Source organism: Macrotis lagotis, chromosome 1 (genome assembly GCF_037893015.1).
Source record: "Macrotis lagotis isolate mMagLag1 chromosome 1, bilby.v1.9.chrom.fasta, whole genome shotgun sequence".
In the NCBI taxonomy this organism is placed as follows: Eukaryota; Metazoa; Chordata; class Mammalia; order Peramelemorphia; family Peramelidae; genus Macrotis; species Macrotis lagotis.
This window is the reverse complement of record NC_133658.1, coordinates 286,346,160-286,367,520: the sequence shown is the minus strand read 5'-3', so window position 1 is coordinate 286,367,520 and position 21,361 is coordinate 286,346,160. Positions and strand designations below refer to the sequence as shown.

Below are 21,361 nucleotides of genomic sequence, written 5' to 3'. Positions count from 1 at the left end.
TTAAGGGGAGAACCAACACTAGAGCCCAAACTTGTTTTTACTAATTTCTAGCCCAATTCTTCTTCCACTAAGCCAACAGTATTCCTCAAATTTTGTTTGTTCTTGAGTTTCTAAAATTTATTCTTACTGCCACCTAATTATTTGTTCCTCTTCAAAGACTTATTCATGTGATTACAAATTCTTTTTTTTCCTTAGGTTTTTGCAGGGTAAATTGTATTAAGTGGCTTGCCCAAGGTCACACAGCTAGGTAATTATTAAGTATCTGAGGCTGGATTTGAATTTAGGTACTCCTGACTCCAGGGTCGGTGCTCTATCCACTGTACAACCTAGCTGCCTCATGATTACAAATTCTTAAAACAAAGGATTTTACTTTAGGAACTGTACCCAGTTCCTTGGAGTTTTCAAATCCATGTATTACCCCATAGATACAGATTTTGAAATGGAAGGAACTTTACTGATATTTAGTCCAATTTCCCTCATTTTTTCCCAAGGAAAAAATTGAGTCCCAGAGAATTTAAATGACTTGCCAAAGTCAGGTAAGTAGTATATGATAGAGGCAGAAGACTTAAAATTTTCCTCAGACATTCCTATCTTTGTAATCTCCATCAGATCCTCAAGATGCTTCCGCTTTGCCAGTAATTGAGCTATACTGAAATTAATCGTACTGTAACTCATCAGCATTCCTTTTACAACTTCACATGAGTCCTCTTAAGAGAATGAAATTCCTGTTATTCTGAACTCTCTGTTTTGTGTTTAATTTTCTGTTGTTGTTGTGGTTGTGGTTGTTCAGTTCTTTCATTCATGTTCAACTCTTCACAATCCCATTTGGGGTTTTCTTCACAAAGATATTGGATGGTTTACCATTTCCTTTTCCAGTTCATTTTACAGATGAGGACACTGAGACAAATAGGGCTAAATGACTTTTCCAGGATCATATAGATAGTAAAGATGTGAGGCTGAACTTGAACTTAGGAAGATGAGTTGTCTTGACTCCATTCCCAATACTCTATTGGGCTTCTTTTCCAATTTTTGTCCAATTCAACCATGTATATTATAAAAAGTAAAGACAAGAAGATTGTCCTCAGTGTGGCAAAAATCATTGACTGCAAAATCCCAACTATCTAAAAGCCTTCTTTTGGCAAACAAAAATTTATTTATTTGTTTTATTCTGAATTGATTGTTTAAATTAATATATGGATATATGTATTTATGCTATGCTCAGGTTTTCTGAGAAAGAGGTAGGTTATGTGAAAACAAGCTGATTATAAGGGTTCTGGTCAAAAGAGTAGCTCCTAAAAGATGTTTAGACCAGTTTGCTACAATTTTGTGCCATCCTGTTGTCAGTACTATACAATGAAAATCAATAGAATGATAACTCTGAGGTCCTCCATCAGCTAAGGCAGTGTCAGTCATATTCCCCAGACTAGATTCCCTTGGAGTAGGAAAATGAATAAAGGTACTTTAAAGACAAGAGTTAAAATCATTTGGGTTAACTTCTTGCTGATCAGAAAATAAGATAAAATGAATAGTTGATCAATGTTTGGATTTCACTTGGAATAAGTATCAAGGTCAAGCCTAATCCATAAATTTCAGGAAACTTATTGGATTCACTGCCAACTTAGAGCATGGCCCTTGGAAAGAAGACCTATTAGAAGTAATAACCTACTCAGACACTTTTTATTTGACCAGATTGATGATGATGATGGTGGTGGTGATAATGATGATGATGATGATGTTGATGATATTAATGATATCTAGTTGGTTCCAAATCCCTGACCATACCTCAAAGCTTGCCATATAACTACAGTGTAATTGTAGTTCCACTAATCACTTTGGAACTTGGCTGTCCTGAGAAGTGAGAGCCCACTATATCTCCATCTCTTTGGAGATGGAAGATGGAAGCCATCTTCTTGTCATTCATCCACATACATAACCCCAACTCTTTTCACCACTTGCTCTGAAGATGGTAATCAGATCAATGCTACCATTATTTCTGGAAAGGGTATGCTATTTGACTTGTCCTCATACTCTACTCACCTTATGACTTCCCAAATCAAACACCTTCCCTAGGCACTATTCATCCATATATGTTGTCTTCTGAATCAATTAACATATAAGCTCTGAGTTGGAATTTCCTTTTTCCTTTTTTGTATTTTTATCCCCATTTTATAGCATAGATCCTGGCATAGTACAAGGGTTTAATAATTGCTTTTTCATTCATTTATTAGAATATGCATTCATTCAGTAACAAGCATGTCAATAACTAACATATAATACTTTAAAGTTTGCAAAACTCTTTCCATATGCAGAGTATCAACTTAAAAACTGCACTATACCTTTGAGGCATCCCACATTATCTATTCAAATCTCAAAATTACAAGATAGATATTAAGGTATAATTTTTCCATTTTACATAAGAGGAAGCTGTAGTTCCCTTGTAGTTCCATGACAGATTTTTAACTTTATAGCCAGTAAGTACCACAGAGAGAGAGCTTTCATACATTGATCTTCCTGGGTGACAGAAGCAAGAGAAATGGTAGAAGAAGCAAACTTGGGCTTGATAAGACAATTAGAGCTACCCAAAAGAGGAATGGCTGCCTTGTGAGGTAGTGTTCTTGTTCACAGAAGGCCTTAAAGCGTAGGCTTAAATCACCACTTCTCAGAGAATGTTATAGTATAGTAGGTATTGCTTTCAGGAATGGGCGGGATGGGGTAGCAACTGGGGTTTCTTCTATCTCTGAGAGGAAGAAATGTTAGAACTACAACATCTGTAAGTCTGTCTGTGTGGAAGAATCCTGAATTTGAAGTCTAATTACCCAAGTGACAATTCCATTTCTTCCATTTATTCCCTGCATGACTAAGAGCAAGTTACTAAATCTATCTGAGACTCAGTTTCCTCAAATATAAAACAAGAAAGTTAGACTAAATGGCTTCTAAGTTCCTTTTTTAATTCTATGACTATATCAGGACTTCCAGAGTCCAAATCCAACCCGGAATGCTAATTAATCTACGAGACCATGGGCAAGTCATTTTAAACTTTCCTCAGTTTTCTCAGCAAAATGGGGGTGATCCCTTCATAGGGATATTGTAAGGCTCAGATGAAATACTTCGCAAACTAAAATGGTACACAATGGGTGCCTAATAAATGTTCCCTTCTCTTCTCCCTTATGATTCCTAACCCAAATCCAGTACTCAATCTACTCATGGCATACTTCCTCTCTCTAGGTTCTCTGGACCTTCAAAGTAATAGGAAGCAACTCATAACCCTCCAATTGAAGGTGCCCTGGAATTCGAGAAGAAGACAGAACATGATTGTTTATTATAAGATTTTCAAATAACCAGGCCTTCCTCTGTAGCTTGGCTTTGTAATGGGAAGTTGATGCTATCAAGTTAACTTTCTAAACCCATCCCATGAGCTATTTGATTGGGCCATGGACTATGAAAATCTAGTTTCAACAACATTAGTAGCTGATAAAGGGCTACTCTCTGGGGTGCTGAGTTAGTAGACTGCCCTCCCAGAACTGATGCTGCTCAGACCTTTGAGATCTGTATAAGCACCTTTATTTAATAAGGCAGTCCAAGTCAACCTTTCACATATGCATAATGCATGTATGGATACACACACTACACATATGCAAACATACACATTTGAAAGGGGGTATATTTAACATTGTATTCTGGAGTCCTAGAGCCCAAAGTAGTTTGATCCTTGATATAGGGGAGACTAATGTACAGAATTAAGTGTGAACAAATCTCCCTACTGCTCCTTCCCTGGCAAAAAAAATGAGGGAGTTGGAGCAGGGGTGGGAAGGAGACTGGCAAAGACTCTGAAGAGAAAGGAAAGCATGGCTGCTTACTTCTTTTCTTTTTCCCTGTGAGTCACCCACTCTTCCCATTAGCAAGGGTTGGAAAGCTACTGGCTAATGTCAAATATTTAAAAGGAGATTCACTTTAGTCCCGGACAGCTATTCAGAGGAAGATTCATAATTAACAGCTCCTAGGGGCCAATTTGGGAGTTGATACCAGCAGTCATATCCTAACAATGAGACAGCTTCATGTGAAACAGCCTCACTAGGGAAATAGAAGCATGGCAGATTAGATCTGGAAGAGACCAAGAAGATGGAGACCTTATTTTACAGAGGGTAAAATCAAGGTTTAGGAAAGAGGAAGTGATGGTGCAGCTACGTGACGTAATGGATAGAGCACTGGCCCTAGAGTCAGGAGGACCTGAGTTCAAATCCAGCCTCAGACCCTTAGAGCTACATACCTCTAGGCAAGTCACTTGACCCCAATTTTCTGAAAGAGAGAGAGAAAGAGAGAGAGAGAGAGAGAGAGAGAGAGAAGGAAAGAAAGAAAGAAAGAAAGAAAGAAAGAGAGAAAGAAAGAAAGAAAGAAAGAAGGAAGGAAGGAAGGAAGGAAGGAAGGAAGGAAGGAAGGAAGGAAAGAAAGAAAGAAAGAAAGAAAGAAAGAAAGAAAGAAAGAAAGAAAGAAAGGAAAGAAAGAAAGAAGGGAGGGAGGGAAAGAAGGAAGGAAGGAAGGAAGGAAGGAAGGAAGGAAGGAAGGAAGGAAGGAAGGAAAGAGGAAAGTGCGTTGCCCAAAATCATCAAATGACTTAATAGCAAAATCAAGATTATGACCCACCTCTCTGTATTCTAAGTGAAGAACTATCTGATCTATCAAGGAGATTAAAAAAATCTCTGTGCCAGTGACAGGAGGGACAGATTCCAATTCAAATCCAGATTCAAAAGAAACCTGCAAATTTATAAAATATTTCCTATGTGCATAACACTGTTCCAGATACACTGGATATTATGGATATCTGTAAAGATATATAAGAATTATTTGTTCTCAGAAAGTTTACAATCTTATGGAAGTGTTCTCTCTCTCTCTCTCTCTCTCTCTCTCTCTCTCTCTCTCTCTCTCTCACACACACACACACACACACACACACTCTCTCTCTCTCAGTGTGTGTGGATGTATAACAATTTAACTGCCCAAAAGTCCTATTGGAGATGAGAGAAGAGAGCACCTTAAATTGTTAATCCCTGGGGAATCTTCCATCATCCTGATGGGGGTATTTCATGGGAAAGGAAGTGTTGATCAGAGGTGATATCTGGGAGAGCCTGACATGAAAACTAGAAAGTCAGAAGATAAAAATTCTCAGAGCTGAAGATCACCCAGTCAATTATCCAACACTTAATGAGTGTCTACTGTTTACAGACTCTATTCCAAGAATCAAGATAGATACCAAGACTCACCAACTCCTCATGTGATCTTGAAGAGTTAATTTTACTCTTTTTGGCCTCTGTTTCCTCATATGTAAAATGAAAGAGTTGAACTGGATGATATCTAAAGTCTCTTGCATATTATTCTATGAACCTCTGGGAAGTTTCTAGTCTAGTTGATTTGATGTGAATGAGAAACTCTGGAGAGTTTTTTTTTAATTAGAATTGAGTTGATTCATAGCAGAAAAAAATGTAAAGGAAGGTAGCCTAGCTCTATCAGATCTAAAACTATACTATAAAGCAGCAGTCACCAAAATTGCTTGGAAATGGTTAAGAAATAGAGTAATGGATCAGTGGATTAGGATTGGTTCAAAAGAATGAGTAGTAAATGATTCTCCTGTTGGCAAACCCAAAGACATTAGCTTCTGGGATAAGAACTCACTATTTGACAAAAATTGTTGGAAAACAGTATGACAAAAACTAGGCATAGACCCACATCTCACACCCTTTCCCAAAATAAAGCCAAAATAGGTACAGGATTTCAACATAAAGGGCGATACCATAGACATTAATAGACCAAGAGATACTCTATCTGTCAGATCTATGGAAAGGGGAGAAATTTATGACTAAGCAAGAAATTGAGTTCATTATAAATTGCAAAATGGATGGTTTTGACTATATTAAAGAGGTTTTGCACTAATAAAACCAATGCTTCCAAAATAAGAATGAAAATAAATAACTGGGAAGCAATTTTCACAACTAAGGGTTCTGATAAAGATCTCAATTCTAAAATATATAGAGAATTGCATCAAATTTATAAGATTACAAGTCATTCCCCCAATTAATAAATGGTCAAAGAATATAAAAAGACATTTTTCAAATGAAAAAATTAAAGCTACATATAATCATATGAAAAAATAATCTAAAGCATTACTGATCAGAGCAATGCAAATGAAAATAATTATAAGATTCCACTTCCCACCTATCAGATTGGCTAAGTGACAAAAAAGGGAAAATGATCAATGTTGGAGAGACTGAAGTAAGACTGGAAATTAATGCATTGTTGGTAGAGTTGTGAACTGATTCAACCATTCTGGAGAGCAATATGGAATTATGCTCAAAGAGCAATAAAACTGTTCATACCCTTTGACTCAGAAATATCAGTACTAGACCTATATCTAGAAGAAATCATAAAAAATGAGAAAAGTCCCACATGTTCCAAAATATTCATAGCAGCTTTTTTTGTAGTAGCAAAGAATTGGAAATTAAGGGGATATCCATTAATTGAGGAATGGCTGAACAAGTTATGGTATATGAATGCTATGGAATACTATTGTCCTATAAGAAACCATGAATGGTCAGACTCTAGAGAAGCATGGAAGAAATTACAGAAACTGATGTGGAATGAAGGAAACAGAATCAAGAGAATACTGTAGACATTAAAAGCAACACTGTGAGTTGATCAACCTTGATGGCTGCAGCTCCATTCAGTAGTTCAGAGATCTAGAACAAGCCTAGGAGACCTGCTATGGACAATGCTAGCCACATTCATAGAAGAAAAACAAAACAAACAAAAAACCCTATAGAATTTGAATGAACACTATATTCACATTTTAAAATCTTCTCTTATGTTTTTCTTTCCTATCTCATTGTTTTCTTTCTTTTCCCTTAATTCTAATTCCTCATACAGAAAGTGACTAATCTGAAAACATGTTAAGCACAAATGTATATACAATATTCACCAGACTATTCAGCACTTAGGGGAGGGGAGTGAGAAGGGAGGTGGAAGGAAATTATGTAACTTAAAAATATGCATATGCCCGTGGATGAATGTTGAAAATTTTTCATAATATGTAACTGGAAAAACAAAATAAAATATCAATAAAAAGAGATTAAAATTGAGTTGATTTGTGGCAGAAAAAGTTAAGGAATCTGAATTGAGTAAAATGAACTTTTCTTCTTTCTAGCTTATCAGGAATGCTTGGTAGATACCAATCTGCCTCCTGCCTGGAGCTAGTTATAAATGAAGTCCCACACATAAGGCTCTGACTGCAACTTGGTTAGTCTAATGCTTCCTACATGTTCACCTTGCTCTCCTCTTCCTACCTCAATTCAGAGAAGAGTAATAGAATCCTGCAGTTCCCTCCACCTGCCACCCTGACTCTCTACTCTTACCTCCCTGGTGCTAAAAATAACACTCTCAGAATGAGCTGACACTCCCTGTCAAAAAACTCCATTTGAATGCTGCCTCAAATCCCAGGAAGCTGGCAGATTCTTTCCTGTAGGGCTAAAGCAAATTACAGGTGTTCTCTTTGTTTTAAATTCAAGAGCCATAGAACTGCAGAATCTGAGATTGAGAAGCAACTTCAGAGGTCATTGAGTCCAATCTCCTGAACAAAATAAGAATTTCTTCTAAAGTATTCCATCTGATGATTCAGATTCCAGAGACTTTTAAGGACATTCATCTCCTGTAGCATCCATAGCATTCTTAGACAGCTCTTAGTGTCAGGAAGGTCCACCTTATAATTTGCAGCCATCTGCCTTGTTCTGGCTTCCTCTCAGCAACTCTAGGTCACATCAAGCCTATTCTATAGTACTTCTTTACAAGCTTGGTGTAGATTATCCACAAGCAAGATGGCAAAGACATTTTCTGTAAACCTCTTCCCCCCAATCTCAAAAGATAGGAATTATATACCAGATACAAGAGTGATTACAGCAGATTCCATAGGATAAGAAGGCAGACCTCCTTGTGCAAGATAAAGACACCATGAAAGGAGAATCAATACTTATGCTTCATCGCCCACCCGACAATGCTACAACTGCCCTAGTCAACACAAAAATGCATTGTAACTGTAATTTAACAGTATTGTAGCATCTCCTGTGACTCTGTGCTAACCCTCTCTTCTCACCTCCTTTCTCCAATTCTCAGCCCTAGAAGATGTGACAAATATGCCCAGAATCATACAGCTAGAGGAAAGAAGATCAGAACTGAAAATTTGCTAGTTCAGATATCTGTCCTCAGAACCATAGGCTGGGGGAAACAAAGCATTGGATCTGAAAAAAAAAAGCAACTAAAAAAATAACTATGGCCATCTCTATTCTTTAAGAGTTTACTCAGAGCAAGGACCCAGGCTGGCTAACCCCAATTAAACCCCCAAATGTGAAGAAGTTATGATTATAAACAGCCCAGCCTCAGAAGGTCTATACACAAGTGGGGGAAAGAAGGGGAAGCAAAAAATGAATATCAAGGATGGGGAATATAAGAAAAAAGCTGAAAAATTAAAAACAACAAAAGAAAAAGCTTAAAACAGAATCCAGTCTCTAAGTAGAAACAGCAACAGAAAAAATTCTAAAAACAAAAGAATAAGTAAAACCTCTAAAAAGGAAGCAAACTACATTAACAAAATATTATAATATGAAGGAAAGGGAATAGTGTTTAATGAAAGGTAGGATTCTGTAGAATCATTAGAGATTATGGAACAAGAAACTCTAAAATATCCAAAGAAAAACAAAATTTGCAAAATAAGGAAATAAGAATGAATTTAGGTCAGCAACTAGAGCTTTAAATGAAGAATTTAAAAACAATGAGTAGAATAGGAAAAATACAGTTTGTAATATGGTAAATTTCCAAACAAATATAAGCTGTGAAAGAAAATAACAGATATGAAACTCAAAAATACTGAAATAGAGGAAAGTTTGACAAAAGCAAAATGCAACATTAAAAACAAACAAATCATTCATTCTATGAAAGTCAAAGCAACTAAAATTCTAGGCAGAGAGCACCAACATAACTTAACGAAAAATATGACAGTTCAAAAAGCCTGAATTCCACAATACAGGAAAAAATACAAAACAAACAACAACCTTTCCAGAAAACAAAACATAGATTGAGAAAAATCCCCCCAAAACTTCCCTCATTTCATTTCAAATATTTGAGAGGTCCCTGTCCCCTGCTATATCCAACTAGCCAGCCACCAATGAGATAGGGAAGTCTGTATCACCCTAGTGACAGTCCTTCAAATAGTATTAGGTGGAAAATTTGCTCTCAGCTTGGCACCAATTTGGAAGCAGGAGAAAAAAATTACCCTCATAGACTATTTCTCAGCCTCTTTCCACCCAATGATCTCCCCACCCTTGGAACTCAAAGTATTTACTGTCTGTGTTATTAATTTGACAATTTACTGTACAGAGGCCCTCCTGGAGCTATTTTTTCTTCCTTTATTCTGTTATTTAGCTTCTTCCTTAAACTTTTTAAAGTGTTTTGCCTCTTTCCCTCTCCCCTCAAGGTACAGAGGAAAAAATCATTGGAACCCAAGAAAACTGGGTTCAAATCCCAACTTTGCCACTTAATACTTTTGTGACTTGGCAAGACATTTAACTTCTCTGGACCTCAGTTTTCTCCTCTGTTCAATGAGGGGTTAAGGCTAAGTGATCACTAAGGCTCTTTCTAACACTAAATCAATAATTTTAGAAACTTTTGAACTGGATTATAAACTCCCCGAGGGCTCAGACAACATTTTATATTTTTCTTTTACAATCCTTCACATTTTTTTTTTTGTGGGGTCTGTTGTTCAGACCTGGTTTTTCATGAGCATATGAAGAAAGTAGCTGAGAACATTTCTTAAATCAATGCAAATACAGTTTCCTGGGAGTGGTAAGGTGGTCAGTTAGGTGGCACAGTGAATCAGGAAGCATTAAATTTAAAAACTAGCCTCACACATTTACAAGCTGTGTGATCCTGAGCAAATCACTTAACCCTGTATGCCTCAGTTTCCTTATCTAAAAAATGAACTGGAGAAATAAATGTTAAATAAATAAATAAAAATAAATGTTATTTTTTTGCCAAGAAAATGCCAACTGGAATCTTGAAGTATTGGACATGACTGAAAAATGACTGAACAAGAAAAAGGGAGTAGTAAATCATTAAATGATTTATCCAGGGTCATATGAACAGAATGTATTAGAGATAAGATTTGAATACAGGTCATCCTGACTTCCAGGACTGATTCTTTATCCAATAATCTCTTTTGCTAGAATAGTAAATTTTCTTGGAGTTTAGGGATGGAAAATCATCAAGAAAAGGAGCATGGATCTCAAAAAGCTAGCTTGATTAAAATGACAGGACAATCACCCCTCTCTGTTCCATTTCCCCAAATGATCCCAGTTTAAAGGATCAAACTCAGTAGGGTAGATTTTAGGGAGCAGATACATTTCATTACAAATGCACAGCACAGAAAAGGAAAAGGAAAAGACTAGACTTTGGGATGGACCACAATAGTTTTCTCTAAAGGTAGGATTTCAATGCCTTAAAACCCATACACAAGTATATCCCAACATAGAAAGGGGATGATTGGTGAATGGGAAAGTCAAGGGTTCAATTTAAAAGAGCTCTGTTCCAGGGCCCTGAAAGGAAATGGGCTTAAATATTTGATGCTTTCAGTAGCAGTAGCAAAAAATAGTAACTAGGGAAGGCAGGGGGGATCTAAACAGCAACCAGGGACCTTCTACCCTCTTCAACCCTCTTCTGGCAAAATTAAAAAACCCCTTTCTAAGTGAGGGAAATCTTTAGTCTTCTTTCTTTCTCTTACACTGTTGCTCATCTTCCTGCCACCTCAAGTCAGTTTCCATCAATCTTCCCTGTGCACATCTCTTTTCTGCCATGACTTTATCTAGTTATAGGAAAAATCCCTTCACTTCTGCCTTTTTTTCTCTTTGCTTCCCTGCCCCCCCCCACACACCCATACTGTGATTCCTATAAAGTCCATTTAGCTTTCTAAGGGGGAAAAATAGTAACAATAGAGAGAGGGTGGGTTTCTGAAAAGCATTAAGTATGTTTCTGATCATCAGGGCTAAAAGCCTCACACATGGCCTCCAATTGAGGGATAATCTTACCTTTTTGGTCCCTGGATACTAATCATCCCCATGTCCTCTGAACAGTCAATGAGTTGGCAATTGAACTTCTTGTCCTGAAGCACAGTGGTGATGTGGGACCAGTTGTACTGGGCTGCTGCTCCCCCCACAGCCAGGTAATAGGCATCCCCTGGGAGACAGAGAGCAATTTTGCTTAGACAGCCATCCTTGGAATCACCATTGACTCTTCCCTGTCTCTACTATCCCCAGTCAGTCCTCCACATCTAATAAGTTACAAAGTCCTATCAATTCTGCCTACAAAAGTACTCACATGTCATTCTCTTTATTACACTGCCACCATCTAGTTCAGTCCTTTATCTATTGCAGGAGACTCTAATTAGTCTTTTCTTTAGTTTTTCCCAATCCACCCTTCACTCAGGTACTAAAATAATCTTCCTAAGGCTTAATTTTGACCAAGTCACTCCTCTTCTCAAAAACCTTTAATGGCTTCCAAATACCTCCAAGATTAAATATAGAGCACTCAGTCTAATATTTAAGGCCTTCTATAATCTATCTCCAATTTGCCTTTCTAGCCTTATTTCACCCTTCACACAGCCTGCAATGCAGCCAAATTAGAATCTTAGCCATTCCTCAAATTTAGCGTGTCATCCAATACTTCCATATTCACACAGATCTAAAATATTCTCCATCTTTTTCTATCTCTCTGAATCCTTAATTTACTTTGAGACTCAACTTAACTTACCCTAGCATTCTCTTCTTTCTCAAATTATCCTGTTTTGATTTATTCACAAGTATAGTGAAACTTCCCAAAAGATAGTTTCTTGAAGGCAAGGATTTAATCATTATTGTATTTATATAGAGGCAACAATGCACAATGAATAGAAAGCTGACCTCAGAGTCAGAAAGACCTGTGTTCAAGACCCATCTCTGACTAGTTGTGTGACTCTGAGCAAGTCACTTAAACTCTTAGTGCTCTTGTCCAGTGGTGTCACACTCAAATAAAACTAGATTTCTTCTAATACCATATTGACCTAGAAATTCACAAATTAACAGTATTATATGGCTCTGAATTTTTATTTTATAATTATTAATTATACTAGTTATGACTATTATGTAATTATTAATTAATTTACTTTATAATTTTCCAATTACATTTTAATTTTGCTTCTGTGCTTGCAACACACTGGAGTTTTCTTGTCTCAACTTAGGTTGAAGAGAAGGTACAAATATGTATTGTTAAAGGGTTTTCCTATACTGAATGAATCAATAAAATTGACGAAATGACACCTCCAGTGTTACTCAACGAAATTACACTTTCACTTCCTATCCCTATCTCCAAAATGACTTCCAAAGTCTCTTCCAGCTCTAAGTATATAATCCTGTCATGGGGTCTCTAGGATTATGATGCATGAACTCTCAGAACAACAGAATTAGAAAGGACTTTTTGGATGAATCTATTTCAATTCCCTCATTTTACAGGTCGCCCTATCAATTGGGTAAAGCTTTAGCCAAGGCCTAGGTTGATTGATCCAAGTGGGCTTTTCACCATATTCCACTTCCCTGTCTCAAAAAGTGAAGACTGGAGGGCAGCTAGGCAGCACAGTGGATAGAGCACCGGCCCTGGAGTCAGGAGTACCTGAGTTCAAATCCAGCCTCAGACACTTAATAATTGCTTAGCTGTGTGGCCTTGGGCAAGCCACTTGACCCCATTGCCTTACAAAAACCTAAAAATAAATAAAAATTAAAAAATGAAGACTGCCAATATGCTTTATCCCTATCTCATGGCAGGGAAGGGTTAAAGCAAAATTCATTTTGAATTCCCTGTCATTTGCTAGAACCTGCCACTGGCTTCCCTGTTTATTTAGATGTGGGTGACTATTAACAGAGGTCAGTTAGCTTTACCTTCTGCACTGAATGTGCTTGTCCAGGATAGATGGTGACGGGCTCCTTGGAGATACTAAAGAAACAAGACAATGGCCTCGGGCTCAGACCATGTTCTTTTTAGTGAAGAAATAGCTTCATTAAAACCAGTGCCCTCTCCTTCCCTGAACCCAACTGTAAAGAATCCTCTCTGCCTTCTCAGGGAAACATAACAAAGACCTGGAAATGAACGGCACCTCTGGGCATAGTCAGATCAGACTGTGCTTCCATTTGTATCCAGTCTTGTGATTTGAAAATATTTTGCAAAGATGCTGAGTTGGGACTGAGAATTTGCTAACTTGTCCTCTTAACCACAGGCCATCATAGCATCATAGAATGTCTGAGTTAGAGGAATCTTAGATAGTAAAATTTGAGAGCTGGAAGACATAAGAACATAGAGAAGGTGGAGAAGGAAAGGGGACAAGTATGCATTAATTATCCACTATGTTTCAAGATTTTACAAATGTCTCAATTAATCCTAACAAAATCCTTGTGAGGTAGGTTCTATTAGTCCCATTTAAAAAAATAGAGCATCCAAAGCAGGCCTAAGTCACCTGACTACCCCAGGTAGGAATAATGGAAAGGATACCAGTTCTATTTTGTTGGGTTTTGGAACTGAAATCATGATAAAGATGGATGGCTGGGGACATTAGTATTGTGTCTGTGCAAGAGGGACTAGAGTAAGATCATTTGCCAAGAATATTTTCATTAATCAAGAACAAAAGTTGGAGGTTTGAAGACGATCAGATACAGTCATCGTTCTGACCATAAATGATGTCAATTTAGCAATCTGGGATATTATTCCCATGACCCACCAGACAACTTCTGGGAAACCAAAGTCTTTAGGCTCCAGGGAAAGTATGTTTGAGCCCGAGAGGAAAAGGTCAAATTGATGACTAGACCATTGGTGAGACAGGTTTGGATATACCGTGTTGTTGCCAATTCATCACAATAAAAATACATACTGGCATTTTTGTCTGATATTGCTGAAGAGCTGTGATGCCTCACTAATATGGGAGGGAACCGTATCCATATATCCATATATCCATATATCCATATGTGTGTATATATATATAATATATATATATTATATAATATATATATATATATATATGAAGACTCCTATAGTATCCAGACCTTCACCAGAAGTCCTGTTTCCTATCAAATCAGGCCATGGGGCAAAATGGTTCTGGAAAAGAAAGTGAGAAGGATGTCTTTGCACAACATTCCCTTCACTATGATAAAAATAATGTGCAAGTCATGCCACCATTCATTTGATATCATGGTCTCCATTCATTTATTTATTTGTTTGTTTTCATTAATATGCACATGCATATTTTTGAGTTACAAAATTTCCTTCCACCCTCCCTTCCCACCCCCATCCCTTCAGCAGTGAACAGTTGAGTTAGTATTATACATACATATTTTGATAAACATATTTACAGATTAGCATTAGTAATTTTTGGCATGAGGAATTAGAATTAAAGGAAAGAGATACATAAGAGATAATTTTTATGAAGTGCTCATCAGATTCTGAAGGTTGTTGTTGTTGTGTATATTTTGTTTTGGTTTGTTTTTCTTCCTCTGGATGGCAATAACATAGTCCACAGCTGATCTAATACAGTTGTTCTAGCTCTCTGACCTGCTGAAGGGAACTGCTTCCATCAAAGTTTGTTCATCTCACAATGTTGTTGATGTATACATTGTTCTCTTAGTTTTACTCCCTTCACTCAGCATTAGATCCCATAAGTCATTCTATGCTTCTCTAGAGTCTGACTATTTATGGTTCACATAGAATAGTAGTATTCCATAACTTGTTTAGCCATTCCCCAACTGATGGGTACCCCCTCAATTTCCAATTCTTGGCCACTACAAAAAGGGCTGCTATGAATATTTTGGAACATATGGGATTTTTCCCTTTTTTTTTTTTATAATTTCTTCTGGATATAGACCTAGAATTGGAATTGCTGGGTCAAAGGGTATGAACAGTTTTATTTTTCTTTGGGCATAGTTCCATATTGCTCTCCTGAAAGGTTGGAGCCATTCAAATTCTACCAGCAATGTACCAATATTCCAATCCTCCTATGACCTCTCCAACATTGATCATTTTCCCTTTTTCTCATCTTGGTCAATCTGATAGGTGTGCAATGATACCTCATTGTTGATTTAATTTGCATTTCTCTAATCAATAATTATTTGGAGCATTTTTTCATATGATTATATATAACTTTAATTTATTCATTTGAAAACTGTTCATATCCTTTGAACATTTATCAGTTGGGGAATGCCATGGTTTCTTTTGATTACAAAGGACAACAACCAGCCATAGGTAAGAAAACTGAGGCAGAGTCTTGCCCAGGGTCATAATATGTGTGTGAGGCCAGTTTTGAACCAGATCTTCCTGACGCTAGATCCTGCACTCTATCTACTTTGCTACTGAGTTGCCTAAACATAGAACATAGAATATCAAAACTGAAAAGGCCCTTAAAACACATCAATGTTCAAGCTGGGGCTTTAAAACATCTAGAACTTTAGGGTTTTGCATGATGAGAGGCTTTAGAACATGGAATGCTAAACTACAGAAATCTCCAAGCTATCTAAGAACCCATTCTTTGGCATCCTGACAGGTGGCTATTCTCCAGCCTTGACTTCAATATTGCCAGAGAATTTCAGAGTTCATTTGAATAGTAGTGTTAATGTTCATTCATCTTCTTTGGTCCTTCCTAGACCTGACTCAGTACTATTCTGACACAATCATCTGACAGATGATTCCATGAAAGTCATCAGCATTCCTGGGGTCTAGTCTAAGATTTATTTCTTGACTTGCTAAGTAATTTTATTCCATTCAGTGCCTTTCATTTTCTTCCCCCACTCTGGCTATTTCTATAAAAGGAAAAAAAGTAGAGATTGTATTTAGCTTTGAGAAGTAGCATGGCATAGTAGATTTAACAGGAGTCTTGAGTTTGTATCCTACTTCTGACTTCTACCAGCTATGTAGCCTTGGGCAAGTCATTTATCTTTCCTGGCCTCAATTTCCTTATCTGTAAGATAGGGATGATAATAATTTCTATAGTACCTATCTTACAGGGTTGTTAAGGATCAAATCAATTAACATAAAGGAAACTTCTTTGCTTACCTTTATAGTATATAAATGTTAACTATTGTTATTTTTTTAAAAGGAGAAATATTCAATTTTGCATAGAAATGGTTCTATTGCTTCTTCAGTCACCAAGAAGGCCCAGGAAGGCATGGAGTTTGGGGGTGGGGGGAGGGCTGCTGATTAAGACTGCCTCAACACTCCTTCCCCCGCCTTCTCCACAGCTCCTAAACTGCATTTGAACAATATGTCATCATGATAATAGGTGCAACCACCTACTGTAATTGAAAAATAGATGTGCTTTTACTATACTATATTCTATCACCAAGCCAAGAAAACGTCCCCAAGAGCTGCTCACTCACCCCTATGCTATCTTTTTAATTAGCTCAGAGGGCGGCTTCTGAGCTGGAGAAGAAAAAAAGACCTGGGAGCAAGGGAATGGGTGCCGAGCACATTAACAAGCAGCCTTATCTGAGACCTTCAGATACCTCATCCACCCTCCTCTCTACCCTTGTTTGCACAAAAATCCTCAAAGCTAATAGCAAGAAAATATGATGCTTTCTCCATTCCTGCTACCACTGGCTCAAGGGCCCTTTCAACTTTGTTAATAGAATCAAGGTTAAGTTAACAATAGGACATAAATGTAAATAACAGCATAAAATAATTCATGTGAACATACTTAACGAATTATAAAAGGCTAGACAAATATAAGGTGTCATTACTATCCTCCTAGTTTCTTCCACTGTAGCCCTACTCTAAATGCCTCTTGATAGTGTAGAAGAGATCCTAGGGTATCAAAAGGCCAGCAGCACAATGTATATACAAATAGGTCCAGACACTAGTTGGCCTCCAGATGATGATTTCTTTTTTTCTTTTTGAAACAGAAATTCATAAAACCATCTCTTAGGCATAATATTAATATGCTGCATTTATTTATATAATACTTGAATATTTGCAAAGGAAAACTTGTGAGAGAAGTGTTGTACATATTTGATAAATGAAAAACTGGGATTGAGTAAATTGAGTGACTTGCATAGGAATACTCAGTTAATACATATCAGAGACAGGATTTGAATACGTCTTCTCGACTGCAAGTCTAGCATTCTATTAGCTATATGCTGTAATCTTCGGCAAGACACTTAACTCTGTTTGTCTCGAATTCAGGGTCATCTCCAGGCATCCTGAAAAATATCTGGCCACTGCACTCAGTGAGGAGAAAGTGAGGCTGGTGACTTAGAACAGCCCACATCACTTAAATCCACTCCAAGTGTAAATCATGATATCACCTCCCTGATGTCATGGTCTTCTTTGAGACTGAAGGACAAACAACAGTAGTTATATATACTACTTTTCTGCTTCAAGGCATAAAAGAGTTACAATATGAGTGGAAGGAATATCTGCCATGATAAAGTTATGGTTCTTTTCAACCTAAAATAGTATTGTGGCCTCATGTTGGAATAATCCTTTGTTCCTTTCAAGGTATGTGTTTTGCTTTGGTTTTATATAAATAGGTTCATTTTTCCCTCCCCTACTCAGCTCCACCTATTTAAATGTAGGTTATCCTTCAAGATCCAGATCAAGGAGCACCTCCTCCATGAACCACTCAGCCCTGATGATATTTTTCCCTTCCTAGATTTCCAAATGATGTACACCATTTACAGTGGTTAATTGCATGATACCCGATCTGGTTACTTATCTTCTCCTCTGGGCTTGCATATTTATCTGTATGAGTATGTGCATCCCATTCAGAATCTAAGTCCCCTGAGGATAGATCTAATGTCTTATTCATCCCCATGGTATCTACCACAGAGTCTTGTGCAAAGTGGACATTCAGGAAATGTTTCTTGACTAATGCATAATAAAAACTGTGAGAAGATAGCATAACAATGTGGATCTGTGTTTATCATGGTTATACATGTGTGATCTATATTAGATTGCTTTCTGTACTGGGGAAAGGAAGGAGGGAGAATAAAATGAAACTCAAAACCTTGCAAAAATTGATTGTTGAAAACTACTGTTGTATATAGTTGGAAAAATAAATAAATGAAATATCATTAAAATAAATAAAAAATAAAAATTGTGAGAAGAAATTAATTTTCACTAAGCCCTAGAACTTATAATTAGGGATCCAGCTTTGACCCTTAAAAGAGATCTGTTTAATAAAAACTAAAAGTTGTCCTTACTTTACAAAGGAGAGTTTAAGCATACAGATGTCAGCATGATCAAGAAGGGATATAATTTGAAAAAATATAACCAGTTTCACAAAAGACTTCAGAAAATTCCTACAAGAGAGACTCAGAATGGGTTATTATGGGATCATGGGTCTGTTTGGAATTCATAATTCAATTATAAATTATGATTTTTAAATTAGATTTCTATCTCAGATGAGATGTAGACCAATAGTCCAACTCCTTCATTTTAGAGATGAGGAATCTGAAAACCAGAGAAGTTAGTTAGTTAAGTTAGCCAAGGTCAGACAGGGAGAAAGTAAGGAAAGAGATGGAATTCAAACTCAGATCTCTGACTCCAATGGTCATTTCTAAGACATGTGCTGCATCCTTAACCTTTGAGATTGTCATCAGGAATGTAAACCCTGGTCTCTACCAAATCATCCTTCAAATTCCCCTATCAAAGTCAATATTTCAGCCTGTGGGGTCCTTTGGAGTTTGCCCAAGAAAATCCTCCTTCTATACTAAATTCGCTTAGAAAGATTTGGGAGATAGGCTTTCTAAGAATAATTAGAAGAATTGTAGTTTTCATTACTAGGCTCAGATCCCAAAGAAACCAGTGATACAGTCAGTCTCCAAGCACATCAAAATATTTATATAGCACTTTTTTTGTGATAGACAAGAATTGGAAACAAAGTAGATGCCTGTTGATTGGTCAATGACTAAACAAATTACTATACAGTTGAGGCAGCTAACTATGTTATAATACAGCACTGGGTCTGGAATCAAGAAGACCAGAGATCCAATCTGACCTTTATACATTTGTCAACTGTGGGATGGTAGGAAAGTCATTTAATCTTTGTCTGCCTCAGATTCCTTAACTGTAAAGTGGACATAAAGATAATGCCTAGCTCCCAGGGTTGTTGTGAGGATTAAATGTGACAATATTTGTAAAGTACTTACTAGAATGCTTGATACATAGAAGATACTTAATCAAAGTATTTGTTCTTTTTCATTTCCCTTCCACTGATGTAATGGGAAATTGCTCTACTGGGTATAAGAAAAGACAAATGTGGTGACTAGAAAAACACATCAAATTACATGAACTGATGCAGTGAAGGAAGCAGAGCCAAAAATTCAGTACACAGAATGATTACAACAATGTTAATGGAAAAAAATAGCCACTAATGAAAACCAAAAGTGAATGATTCACAGTTCTAAAGAAAACATATCGTAACATAACATTAGAGAAGAGATATGGGAAGACTTTGTCAGACTACTCCTTGTAGAGGAGGACTTTCATAAGTTATATGATAGACGTATTTTCAGACTTGATATAATGATGAGTTTTTCTTTTTTTCTTCTCTTTTTTTCTCCTTTGTTTTTAAAAATATTATTTGTTATATAGACAGGAAAGGGAGGAATACTAGAGAAAATATGGGTGATATAAAAAACCCAAAAGATGTCAATGAAAATTTCATATTAAAAAGAGAATCAGTGGGGCAGCTAGGTGGTGCAGTAGATAGAGCACCAGCCCTGGAGTCAGGAGTACCTGAGTTCAAATTTGACCTCAGATACTTAATAATTACCTAGCTGTGTGACCTTGGGCAAGCCACTTAACCCCAGAGCCTTGCAAAAAACCTAAAAATTTTAAAATTTTAAAAAAAGAATCATGACTACATAGTACTTTTAGTTGACAAAACATTTTCCCCCTAACAGTTCCATTATGTAAGCGGTCCAAGTACTGTTACCTCTCCTTTTGCTGAGGAAAAAAAAACAACTAAAGCTCAAAAGGACCATGTAACTTGCCAAAGTCATATAGAAAGTGAATGGTAGAACTGGAACTCAGAACCAGGTTTCTGTATTCTCAGTTCAGTGTTTTTTCCACTAATAACATTTAGTGATGCTCCCCTTTCCTGGAGATCATGAAGACAGAAGACTACACATTAAAAATCTCAAAAGCAGAAGGAACCTAAAAAGTCATCTAGCCCAGTTGGCTAGCCCAAACTGTATATGAAAGGACACATCTCTAAAAAGTGGCCTTTCTCTGAAAACTTCCAACCATAAAGAAATCTCCTAAAGGAAGCTCATTATGCCTTGGGACAGTTCCAATTATTGGGAAATGTCTTCTTATATTGAGCCAAAATCTGACTCTGCAATATCTACCCATAAATTCCAATTCTATTCCTTGTCATCAACCAGCATAAATCCCTTTTCCAACAAAAAAAGTGTTTGTTAAGCCCCTACTATACACAAGTAACTCTTCCATATTAGAAAACACTTCAAATATTTGGAGGTTGTTTTTGGTCCCCACTAAGTCTTCTCTTCTCCAGGTTCATCAGTTCCAGTACTTTAAACAAATTCTGGAATAGCATAATTTCTGATCCTCTCCCACTCTGTTGCCCTTTAATGGATGTGACCCAATTTGACAATGTCCTTTCTAAAATACTGTGTCCAAAACAACATGCAATACTGCAGATTCCATCTAACTAGTGTGAAGGGCAAAACCATATCTGTTTCCAATCTGGAAGTCCTCAGCTTCTTGATTCCCGAGGGAAAAAATGGCATGTTTTGGATGCTGGAGCAATTTTTATAGATTGAACCCAGATCTTGGAGTAAGGATACTGAGATCCTTAGGTGCTATCTAAAAACTTGGCATTCTCCTTATAATCACCGAAACTTCTATTCCACTGGGAGAAGAATGCCCCAATGATGAGCATAAAACAGCAGTACATTGCTAAGCATCTATAAGCTCATGCTAGCAGGGTCAGAAAACAGAAATATGTGTAAATTTCCTCACTATGAAACAGTTTAATTTTATTCTTAGGTGCCAAGCTTCAACACACAACACTCTGAGAATCAATTAGCACATTTCCCTATCACCTCATCTATTAATTGTACTCTTTCCTCTCATACCAAATAGAAACTGGGGAAGCCATTTTCCATCTCTAGGCTTCAGTTTCCTTAACTGTAAAATGAGAGGAATGATTTCCTTCTAGTTGCAGCATTTTTTTTTTTTTAGGTTTTTGCAAGGCAAATGGGGTTAAGTGGCTTGCCCAAGGCCACAACGCTAGGTAATT

The 21,361-nt window shown here is 37.0% G+C and overlaps 1 protein-coding gene across 7 annotated transcripts in view; it reads right to left on the bottom strand.

The window, feature by feature from the left end:
- The window catches only part of SARDH (sarcosine dehydrogenase), a 142,891-nt gene that overhangs the window by 58,579 nt on the left and 62,951 nt on the right, over positions 1 to 21,361 (bottom strand). For all 7 annotated transcript variants that reach the window (XM_074210765.1, XM_074210766.1, XM_074210762.1 and 4 more), the window contains one exon: positions 11,118 to 11,265. In XM_074210765.1, the coding sequence (XP_074066866.1) occupies positions 11,118 to 11,265 (148 nt within the window). The remainder of the gene's footprint in view (positions 1 to 11,117; positions 11,266 to 21,361) is intronic.